The 12,548-nt window shown below is 44.5% G+C and overlaps 1 protein-coding gene across 1 annotated transcript in view; it reads left to right on the top strand.

The window, feature by feature from the left end:
- LOC147982228 (uncharacterized) overlaps positions 1-12,548 on the top strand; it is a 48,357-nt gene that overhangs the window by 18,220 nt on the left and 17,589 nt on the right. The window contains exon 5 of the mRNA XM_087516244.1: positions 4,814-4,837. Within this exon, the coding sequence (XP_087372370.1) occupies positions 4,814-4,837 (24 nt within the window). The remainder of the gene's footprint in view (positions 1-4,813; positions 4,838-12,548) is intronic.

Here is a 12,548-nt window from a genome sequence, read left to right as displayed (position 1 = left end):
AGAGAAAAGTTTAACCTAAATTCATAGTGAATTTCTCTGAAATTCATAGAAATTTAGTATGAATTTAGGTTGAATTTTCTCTATAAGCGCATCTATTCTCATTTTTTAGTAAGTTAATCACAAACTTGTGATTCACACAAATTTCAAAGAATTCAAATTTTAACTATTCAAATTTGTAAACTAATGGCACTAACAGAAAGTTTATAATTTTTCTAAAACTAATGGCACCAACAGAAAGTTTATAATTTCGCTAACCTAAAAGCAAACAGAATTAAAAATTAAAGCAAAAAACAAAAGAAAATAAATAATGCAAAAAACAAAACAAAAAAACTAGAAAAAATAGCAACAATAAGTATTTTGTTATAATTAGAAACAAAATAAAATAAATAAAGCAACAAAGAAAACAAAAAAACAAAAAAAAGTGTTTTCAAATTTGAAAACTAATGGCACTAAGAGAAAGTTTATAATTTTTCTAAAACTAAAGAGAAAAATAATAAAAAAATAAAGCAAAAAAAAAAGAAAATAAATAATGTAGAAAGCAAAACAAAAAAACTGGAAAAAAAATAGCAACAATAAGTATTTTGTTGTAAGTAGAAACAAAATGAAATAAATAAAGCAACAAAAAAACAAAAAAAAGTGTTTTCAAATTTGAAAACTAATGGCATTAACAAAAAGTTTATAATTTTTCTAAAACTAAAAGCATAAAGAATTAAAAAATAAAGCAAAAAACAAAAGAAAATAAAATAAAGCAACAAAAAAACAAAAAAATGCCACCTACTAGGCCCTCACGGCCTGAATACGACTAGAAACCCATCCAAGGGCCAGGATTCAGGCCCGCAGGAGGCCCAGTTGGCCCACAGGCATAACAGTGACAATTAGGCCCGTAAGCCTGCAATGGAGAGAAGCTCGAGAGGGATGCGGCAGTGGGGCTTATAAACCACTGCGCACCCCTCTCAACTAGCGAGGTGGGACTAAACTTTCGACGGAGCAGCCGCACAAGGCCTTTGGCCCCGGTTGGTGGCACCAACCGGGACTAAAGGGGGGCATTGGTCACGGTTGGTGACACGAACCGTGACCAATGCTCCCCTTTAGTCCCGGTTGGTGCTACCAACCGGGACCAAAGGCCGCCGCTTCCCGCCCTTTGGGCTGCTGAAAAGAGGCCTTTGGTCCCGGTTGGTAGCACACTTAGGAAATTTTCACTCTTATCTTGCAGTTGCCGCCCCCGACGACGCCGACGCCGCCAGGCTGCCCCGACGCCGCCCGCCCCGGCCCGCCCCCGTCGTCGCCGTCGCCCGCGCCCCTGCCCCAACGCGCGCCGCCCCGGCCCGCCCTCGCTGTCGCCCGCGCCGGACCCTTCCCCGACGCGCGCCGCCCCGGCCCGCCGTCGCCGTCGACCGCGCCCGCTACCCCGAGCGCGCGCCCACTGCCCCGTCGCCATCCTCGCCGCCGACCCCGCAGTCCTCCTGGTCCAGCCGGCGCCCTCCCTAGCTAGCATTTTTTTCATATATATGCTATTTTTTTCTTATATATGCTTGTTTTTTATATATATGTATATATGTTCTCTGTGTATATATATGTTCATGTATATATGCAATAGTTTTTTAGAAAAATTAGGATTTTTTTCTGTTCATAGATTTTTTTTGGTGATATTAATTATTGTAAATATGCAAATGTTTGTATATTCATATGAACAATGAATTAGGCAATACTACTTCATGTATTTTTAAGAAGGAAGAAGAAGAAAATTAATGAGAGGAAAAAGGAAATAAGAAGAGGAAGAAAGGAGAAGAAGAGCGGATAGGAAGACGAGGAGAAATAAATAAGAAAAAGAAAAAAGAAGAAAAAGAAGAGGAGAAGAAGAAAGGAATAGAGGAGAAGAAGAGAAAAATAGAATATATATTCTATTTTCTCTTTTCCCCTCTATTCCTTTCTTCTTCTCCTCTTTTTTTTCTTCTTTTTTTTCTTCGACACGTGGGGGGGGTCGAGAACGTCGGACATTCATGAGAGAGGCGAGGAAGAAGGGGAAGAAGAGGGAGAAGAAGAGGAGAGGAAGAAGAGGAAGTCTTCTCCTCTATTCTTTCTTCTCTTCTTTTTTCTTCTTCTTCCTATATGTATTAGTTTTTTATTTAGGTTGTTAATTAGTAGATATTAATTTTGTTCATATATATATGGATGCATGTGATATGTATGTATGTATGTATGTATGTATGTATGTATGTATTGTATGTATCGGGTATGTCGTTGTCGATATACCCCCTACCCAATAACTTCGACATGAGGGGGTCGAGAGGGGGTTAGGGTCGCCGAGGGGTCGAGAGTCGTCGAACATGAGAGGAAGAAGAGGATAAAAAAAGAGGAGGAAGAAGAAAAAAAAGAGGAGAAGAAAGAATAGAGGAGTTCTTCTCCTCTATTCTTTCTTCTCCTCTTTTTTTTCTTCTTCTTCCTCTTTATTTTATCGGGAACGAGGGTCATCGAGGGTCGCTGAGCTGTAGAGGAAACCCTAAATAGAAAGTATCATCGGTGTGAGATACATGTACCGTCGGTGTCGGACACTACATCCACGTCCCACAAGTGGCGCGGGCTTCGACGCCTACGTCACTTGTGGGACGTGGATGTAGTGTCCGACACCGACGGCCACATGTATCTCACACCCACCATACTTGCTATTTAGGGTTTCCTCTACCGTTCGGCGACCCTGACCCTCGACGACCCTCGTTTCCGATAAAATAAAGAGGAAGAAGAAGAAAAAAAAAGAGAAGAAGAAGAATTTTTTTTCTTATTCTTCTCTTCTTCTCTTTTTTTTCTTCTTCTTCCTCTTTATTTTATCGGGAACGAGTGTCGTCGAGGGTCAGGGAAATTTTTCTTCTTCTTCTCTTTTTTTTCTTCTTCTTCTTCCTCTTTATTTTATCGGGAACGAGGGTCGTCGAGGGTCAGGGTCGCCGAGCGATAGAGGAAACCCTAAATAGAATGTATCGTCGGTGTGAGATACATGTGGCCATCGGTGTTGGACACTACATCCACGTCCCACAAGTGGCGTGGGCTTCGACGCCCACGTTACTTGTGGGACGTGGATATAGTGTCCGACACAGACGGCCACATGTATCTCACACCCACGATACTTGCTATTTAAGGTTTCCTCTACCGCTCGGTGACCCTCGACGACCCTCATTCCCGATAAAAAAAGGGGAAGAAGAAGAAAAAAAAGAGGAGAAGAAAGAATAGAGGAGTTCTTACTCCTCTATTCTTTCTTCTCCTCTTTTTTTCTTCTTCCTCTTCTTTTTTTATCCTTGAGCATTGTCGAGGCCACCCCAAACCCTAGAGAAGCAGCGTCGAGGCCACTAATTAATATTAGCTCTACGTTTGCCACTAATATATCCATCTGTCATGTTTGAATAATAATTGCCATGTTGTCAATATTTGTAGAAACTATGGACACCGCCCGAGACGAAGTACAAGAAGAGTTGTTGGGGGACATAATCGCACGAGGAAGTGATGCTGTCGTCTCGTTGTTTCTCAACGATACCGATGGTCTGGAAGCATCTGGCTATGATTATGATGGCTCCAGTGACCTAATGCCGGTGCAAGAAGGAGACCGTGAGGACGGCTCCGGTGACCCAATGCCGGTGCAAGAAGGAGACCGTGATGACGTCTCCGGTGACCGAACCGAGTCCGGCCAGGTATATATATTAGTTAAGCTTCTGCTGATTAGCTAATTGATGCATTCATTGTTTTGGTATGTACACATATTAATTAAGTCTTTGTTATTTTTTTCTAGCCCTCCGGATCGAGCACAACTTCGGTAAAGAGACGAGGCCCGAAGAAAAAGTTGAGCTCGGATGAAAAGTTTGAGATCATAGCAATCGCGCGCAACGACGGCCAACCGATTGAACCCCTCCGGACAAAGAGCGCATTTGTTGCTCAGTGCGGGGTTTTGGTTAGGGACAAGATCCCGATCAGCATCCAGCAATGGTTAAAGCCGGCTACAGAGGACCCTGAGGTGTCTTATGTCAATGATATGCAGAAAAATGATCTTTGGACTGAGCTGAAGTCAAATTTCACCCTACTGCCAGAGGATGATCCAGAGAAGCCAGTTAAAGAGCAATTAATCAAGTCTTTTGCTCTTAAGAGGATGGCAGAACTATTCAGGAGGTGGAAGAAAGAGCTGAATAAGTTTGTCGAAAATAAAGAGACTCCAGAATTCAAGGGCAGATATGAGAAGATCAGAGATCACTAGCCCGCATTTGTGGCCCACAAGACATCGGAAAAGAGTAAGAAGATGTGGCGACAAACAAGCGAAATGCTGTGAAGAAGAAGCATCAACATCGCACGGGGTCAGGTGGCTACCTTGTAGCCCGGCCTAAGTGGGCCAAGACTGAGAATGATCTGGTTGATAAAGGGATCAAACCAGAGACAATTAACTGGCCAGACCGTTGCCGGACTTGGTTCTTCGGGGCTGGCGGAACCTTGGACCCTGTAACAGGGAAGTGCATTTGGATGAACGATCAAATGGACATACCAGCCAGGAAGCTTCAGCAGTATATCGAAGCAGCACAGCAAGGGACGTTCTTTCCAGATAGAGAGAACGACGAGCTCACAATGGCCCTCCGGAATCCTGAGCACCCTGGACGGACACGAGGCACGCCAGGCTCCATTCCGTGGAAGGTTGGGTTTCCGGACGCAGGCGGTTACAAATCCCAGGAGAGGAGGAAAATTTTGCAGCAGACCCAAATGCAGGCACTGCAAGCAAGGGTACAAGCGATAGAGGAACGAGAAGCAAATCGCAGCAAACGTACTGCCGAAGCTTCCCCCGAAGCTACCCTGCCATCTCAGCGGAGAAGCAGCGTGGCTTCCACCGAGCTGCTTCAGCCGGAGCATGCCTTGACGGCTCCTGCCAGCTATCCCGTGGATGCTATCACGGAGTCTCAAAATTGCCACATTATGACGCAATGGATGAATTTGAAGGTCAAGGCGGCTGTTGGCTCTGTTTATCCTACTGAACCCGGCACAACTTTTCACTGCCGGCCGATTCCAGAAGGATATGCTAGGGTGATGGTGGATGAAATAACGGAGGGATTTGAGGACCTCCAGCTTGACCACCCTACCGGTGAAGGGGAGACTAGGCTGGGGTCTGCTCTGAAGACTCCATGCCTATGGCAGAAGGAGCTCATCAACCTTCCGAACTGGACGCCTCCGCCTCCTCCTCCTCCTCCGGCAAGTCAGGGCACTCCGCCTCCTCCACCGCCTCCTTCTCTGGCGAGTCAGGGCACCCTTCCTCCTCCACCGCCTCCTCCTCCAGCGAGTGACGATCAGGGCACTCGACCGGCTCCTTCTCCGGCGCGTGGCGGCACTCCGACTCCTTCTCCGCCTACGCCGACGCGCCCAAGCAGCCAGCCTCCTCCTTCTCCGCCTCGTCAGCAATGGGCGGAAGAGACCTGCCGCCGCTCCGGCTGCTCCGACGCGTCATAGTCCTTCTCCTATGCCTCGTAAGCAAGTAAAGAAGAAAACCGCTCCATCTGCTCTGCCGGCGTCTAGCAGTACAGCCAGAGGCGGGAGGAAATACAGATTCGGTCCTTCTCTGAAGACTCCAGAGAAGTTACCATACGAGAGGACCCCGGAGGAGAACACCGAGATCGCACGAGAAGAAGTGAGGAACTACTTTGAAGGGGTGAAAGCAAAGAAACATCCACCTCCGGAGGAGAAGGTAGATCCGGTGAAAGCGAAGCGCACTCTGGCTGCCCTGACAAAACCACCCAAGTCTCCGCCGAAAGGAAACTATGAGCGCATTATTGGAAAGGAATTTGCCGAAGCGGAGTGGTCGGGAAGTACTGTCAGTGATCAAAGGCTGAAAGAACGACGAGCTGGGAAACAAATTGCCCAGCTCGGCGAACAAGCGAAGCAATCGTGCCCCTCGCTCAAGGTGCCTAGCGACAACATCGCTAATGATCCGAGGATGGTGCCCGGTTATAGCAATCTTGGCGATTACCTGCCCGATGATGTACATTATGATTTCATGGAGGTGCAGATACAAAGATACGAGTACGGGAAGCCTCTCGTCAAAGATGAAAGATATCTATCAACGATTGGTACTTGAAAATCTACAGAGACTCCGGGGGGAGGAGTACTTTGTATGTGAAAGTTAAAAAGGAGCATGACCTCGTTGGAATTGAACTGTTGCCTGTTCCATTTGAGGAGTTCTTTCAGTTTTTCAATCAATTGGCCCTTGATAAAACAACGGTCACTTGCTACTGTCTATAAGTAGTACTACTTCTGTCATTAAGTCTCTCTATATAGCTCAGCTCTTTCATTGCATGTATTTATAATCATCCTCACTATATTATGCAGATTGAAGATCGCCGAATTGAAGAAAACACAAGTCAGTGATATTGGGTTCATTAACACATATCTCATAGATGCAACTCAGGTTAAATTTCATGCCGCAACTACCGAGGCCAACTTGCTACGATCGTTGGTAATAAATGAAAACAAAGATATAATACTCTTTCCTTACAACTTCAAGTGAGTGTTACTGTCTTGTGCGTATTCGGTTTCCCTTATATATTAGTCAAGGTTATAGTAATGTAATTGATGAGTTATGCATGCGTGTGCAGTTACCACTATATTCTCCTAGAGATTAAGCTTGAGCAGGGACTAGTAACCGTCTTAGACTCAAGACGAAAAGATCCCTAGGACTATGCGGACATGACTCAAATGCTCGAGAAGTTAAATCGATCATTATCCACCATATCAGCAACTTTGTTCATTTCCTGATATATCAAGTAATTGTTTTCTTTGTCTGGCAGGGTTTGGAAAAAATTCTCCAAAAAAGCTCCAGGACTCCCGTTGAAGCTGCAATTTAGACACCCGAAAGTAAGTACTATAGTAGCATGTTCCGCTATCTCCTATTGATTTGGCATTCTTATTTATAAGTTTGATTGACCTCTATTTCTTGTAAAGTGGTTGTGGCAGGAACAAGGGAATGATTTCTGTGGATACTACGTTTGCGAGTCCATCCGCCACACGACCTGTGAGCGGGGCTACACTGACGAACAATATGAAGTACATAAATAACAACATTCACAATTTTATTTTATTACCATCATTTGTGTTGAGTTTCATTCATTCATATATATATGTATTGAACCCCTTCTTCAAATTAGATGTTTCGGAAGCGGGATGAACTCCTAGCACCAGCTCGCATGCGAGCAATTCAAGAGGAATTGGCGGCATTCTTTCTTGACCACGTGATCGCTGAAGACGGAGAATACTATGTGGACCATGAGTCCGTATGATTATATTTGTAAGAGATAATTATTGTATATATGTAGCCGGTAGTGTCGGATAGATATACGAGAACTTGTTGTTCGACCAATCTCTCGGAGAAGGAGAGGTGGTCGATATCACTTCTCTCTGTATGCATATATGTTCATGACGATCTTCTGTTTCCTTCGTTTCCTTACTATCTAGCTAGCTAGCGTGTCTAGTCCTCTCTATACGTATGTATAGTACGTAGCGTCGACCAAGCACGGACATAAGAGTGGACACTTCTCTCTATTAATTATAGCTAGCTAACACAATATATGAAACACCTAAATTAACCCCCCAAACCCCCCCTCTTTCAAAAAAAAAACAAAAACCCCAGCCACAGAAATGCTGACGCGTGGATGCCTATTGGTCCCGGTTGGTGCCACCAATCGGGACCAAAGGGTCTCCTGCCTGGGCTCCGCGCACAGGCCACGTGGAGGCCCATCAGTCCCGGTTCTGGATTGAACCGGGACTAAAGGGACAGGGCATTAGTACCAACACTTTAGTCCCGGTTCAAGGAACCGGGACAAAAGGCCCTTACGAACCGGGACAACAGGCCCTTTTTCTACCAGTGTGTCCATCTTGATCTACTCATCTTCTCTGATTCGCCTCCTCAGTTGCCTCACACCTCACATGCCGCTGCCCAGAGCCTCCTAGTGATGCCTCCCCTGACGTACTCCTGCTCCTCTTTCTTCAGTCAAGGGACTCGTCCCACCAATAATGGAACTCATTTCCTAATTTCAACAAAAGATTAAGTAAAACAAATACTGCTAGGCGAACGACACAGGGAGGAAGGACCAAAAGGCAAAAACTGAAATATTCAGTTCAACCATTAATTTGCAAAATCACTATGCCGGTAAAAACTAAGTTTTACAAAAAAAATATTACTCAATGATTGTTACATCAGTAACTTAAAAAGGTACATGCTATTTAGGTGGATTATCCAACAAAGTTCACCAGGAAGTAAATTTGGTTTCCCTAGCAAGCTCATCGGCCATAACATTTGCTTCCCAATGGAAATGTTCAACCTTCAGAAGAAATCTTGAAGAATTCTCTGTACATATGGTTGCATTCCTCATGAATCAAGTTAGTACCTTGCATGAAGTTACTGTCTTCTTGGTCCAAAAAGTCATTGTCTTGACTGCTACTACTATCTATGTTGGTGGTACCATCAGCAGCGGTTTGAACCTCTATATATAATTTCACGTGGTTAGCCACAAAATGAAACATAACCACATTATGTAAATAGATAAGTATTTGTTGAAACTGAAAAATCAACTACACATAGTCTACCAAGAAATTAATCCACAAGATACAATATATGTAACTCATTTATGTATAGTAGTAAATCAATCCCAATGGATTCATTCTTTATTTGCTACTATGAAAGTACCACAGATACCTTGTAGACAACAAAATGTTGTGTTAGTAATATACAACAGTAACATATACACAAAAAATAACAATCTCCCAAGCCCTGGAGAGTCGCAAACAACTTTTAAAAGTATTAATGTCTAGTATGTATTGAGTAGGAGTCAGGGCCATTGAAAGGTTGATGCTTGAAAAGAGAAGTCCAGGTCGCCAGGGCCAGTGAAGTGCAGCTTCACGTCAGTTTTGCAACTCAATGTGGTTTGAGCAAATTTATCATCTTTTTTAATCTGCTTTAGCTTACCATTTGTAATGAATATAGTTCACAAGAACTTAACACTACACCGGAACTAAACTGGGCGAAAGTTTGTATCTAAAGCGTACCTGATGCATTGAGCTCTGGATTGTACTGCATAAATTTAGAGACATAAATTTCAGGCATAAAGTGGTTGGTATTTCATCAAGCAATAACTGATAAAACCAGGCTATTTGCACTTAACCAGGCTATTTCCAACTTGTTAACATACACGTAGAGTCAAAAAGCAGACTTCCGATTGGTATATATATGGCTTCAATTGAGATCACATTGTACTGGATAATCCCCACGAGATCAAATGAACAGCAGACCCTCTCCGACTCTTAGGCCGTCAACGCCGACAGTTTGGAACATCATGGGCACTTGTTTTAGGTGCAAATCCAACATTAGATACACTTGTTTCTTCATTTGATTATCTAAATAATGGTACGAGTTTGATCTAAAAATTCTCAATCCGTCATAGCATGACACATCAAACATGATGTGGGCGGATGCTCATGAGCAGCCCTCATGGAATTTGGGAACTATAATTCTTGATTGTTAGTGATGAAAACACTATCGAAATATTGATTTTTAGTGATGAAAACACTAAATAAAGAATCAAGAGAGTACTTTGGCCGTTGCAAGTCAATATACTGGATTTTCTACTCTCGGGTGTACTACACCCGAAAATAAAAATTTGGAAAAAAACGTGATCATACTAACTCGAAAAAATCTGTAACTTTGAGACATCAAACTTGATCAAATGTTCGAGCTAACTGCCAAATTTCAGCCAGAAATAACATCAGAGGAGCTCTCACCAAAAAAGACAAAATCAATCTTCAAAATTTTGTGCACTGTTTGAGAAGTGATTTTGTTTTTTTTTTTCGTGAGAGCTCCTCAGATGTTTTCTATGGCTGAAATTTTGCAGGAAGCTTAAACATTTGATCAAGTTTGATGTCTCATAGTTTCAGATTTTTTCGAGATTGTTTGATCGCGTTTTTTTTCAAGTTTTTGAAACTCGGGTGTAGTACACCCGAGAGTAGCCACACCTTTCCGTATGAGGAGTATAGAGAGAGTGAGGGGGGTATGGCTAGCACCTAGCTCAGCCGAGAATGGTAGCTGTGGCTACTTGTGGCTCATACTGGATGCTAGTCACAGCTCCTGCCTCAAACACCTGCACATGTGGCCAAAGAAGAATACAGAGAGCAGAGAATTTGAGAACGAGAGCAAGAGATGTGCTGTTCAGCCAGAGCCGCCTGAGCGCCATCAACACCGCACACACCAGGCTCACAGGACGCCGCCCAGCGCCACATCAAGCTTGGTCGGGAGGAGCAGACCAGGATGTCCGCGCACCCCTTCCAGTCCTTCGCCAGTCCTGTATGGGCTGTTGCTGGGGCGCAGTGGAGCAGCAGAAGGTCTAAGCACAGTAGTGTCGGTATCCATCTAGTCGACGCCAAGCAGGCCTTGGTGGCAGCAGGAGCGCTGTGGTGTTCGAATCAATTATGATCGCAGCGATGTACGAGCGGGGCCGGCAAAGAAGCCGACCGTGGCCGAGGAGCACGAGCACGGGTAGCAGTGGTGCGGCTCCAGCCGTGTGGGAGCAAAGACGTGGACAGCGACGCTGCTACGGCCGTAATTGATAGGCAACAAAAGGGACTACAAGCCGGCCATCTGCCGAAGTGCCGCCGCGACAGAGACTGCAAGCCGTCCATGTGCCGTAGCGTCCCCGCAATCTGGTGGAGCTGAGGAATTTGCAATTAAGCTAGTTTTTCCTTGGGGACCCGATCGAGTCCTCTTTATACATGGCTTGACTTGTGAGATACCAAAGAGGCAAAGGAAGGAGTCCATGCCGGGCACTCCGTGGATGCGTGGTGGAGCAGAATTGGTATTATAGTAGATGATGACACATGGCAGCCGCGGCGGCGTTGGTATAGAATAATTAGGTTGTGAACTTCTGATCGATCCAAGCTGATGTGTGTTTGTGCCGCGGGCTGAAGCCCAATACGGTTCACTGTTTGATAGGGACCAAGGCCGAATGCAGCTATGTGTATGTGCCCTGGTTGACCGAAACCACTAATTAAGGAGTACTCGTTGCAAAGAACACTTCACTTTTCCAGGTCGCGACAAGTGGCGCACATGCAGTACGCCACTTGTCGCAACCTGGGAGTTTTTTCTTTTTTCGTAGATCCGTTTATTCAAAATATTTTATCTCTTAAACCGTGCGTCCAAATCTCGAACCGTTTTCATCATTGGATTCCTCGCGTCGAGATCTTCAAAACTAGATCCCATGTTGATAGGTTTTGACGAACTTTTTTTTCACGAAAACAACCGGGCGAAAAAACCGAACCGGGAGCACGGTTTTTTCCCTTTCCGAAAGAGGCACGCCCGTGCCTCTCGCGAAATCACAACCTGTCTCTCGTGGAAGCAAAACCGTGACTCTCGTGGAAGGAAAAAAACAAAAAACATGTTTTTTTTCGTTTTCGAGAGGCACGACCGTGACTCTCGCGAAAGTACAACCGTGCCTCTCGCGGAAGCAAAACCGTGACTCTCGTGAAAGAAAAAAAAACAGAAAACGTGTATTTTTTTCCCTTTCCGAGAGGCACGGCCGTGACTTTCGCGTAAGCACAACCATGCCTCTCGCGGAAGCAAAACCGTGACTCTCATGAAAGAAAAAAAAACAGAAAACACGTTCTGTTTTTCCCTTTCCGAGAGGCACGGCCGTGACTCTCGCAAAAGTACAACCGTGCCTCTCGCGAAAGAAAAACCGTGACTCACAAAAAAAAACAGAAAACGAGTTTTTTTTCGTTTCCGAAAGGCATGGCCGTGACTCTCGATAAAGCACAACCGTGCCTCTCGCGGAAGAAAAACCGTGGCTTTTGCGAAAGGGAAAAAAAGAAAAAGCGTTTTTTTGCGCAAAATTTTTTTTTTGAATTTTTTTGATCAAAAAGCTAAGAAAGACCGAGGGAAAACCAAAACGTCGAAAAAACCCGGGAAAAAACCGTTTAAAAAGCCGAAAACGCGTGTGGAAAAATAAAAAAACAAAATCCGAAGGGAGCGTCCAGAGCGCGACATGTGGCGAATGGCTGAGAGCGCGCAAGTGGCGCTGATCGTTGCGAGGCTCCCGAAGGAGTGCTTGTTAACTAGTTGCTCCCCTGGTTGACGTGACGTACTAGCGAAACGTTTTCTTCCTTGCACAAACGATGTGACTTACCCTACTTTTAAATCTCAACCGTCAATCAATATGCTTAATAGAAAATCAACGGATAAAAATTGGCGACGTATGGAGAACTATAAAAGCCTCCTTTTTTAATATTAGGTATAGATTCGTGTGCTTCTCTGATCGAGTTGTAGTAACTTATACAAGGCCTTAGCTGGTTTTCAGGGAGGAACCTTCATCTTATGGCTGAAACTTGGGTAAAACTACGGGCATGCAAAATACATCTTTGTTTTTGTTGCCTTACAAACATGGTTGTGAACGAACTGAATGTTGGCAAACAACGGGTCTATAGCCCATGTACGACGTCTTTGAGATGAATTGGATGAGGAGCGACGTATTTGACGAAAATATTTCTGGTGCGAC

Source organism: Triticum urartu, chromosome 3A (assembly GCF_056163025.1).
Source record: "Triticum urartu cultivar PI428250 chromosome 3A, HENAU_Tu73, whole genome shotgun sequence".
Lineage (NCBI taxonomy): Eukaryota > Viridiplantae > Streptophyta > Magnoliopsida > Poales > Poaceae > Triticum > Triticum urartu.
Note: the sequence above shows the minus strand (reverse complement) of the source record. Positions and strands in the feature narration are given on the sequence as shown.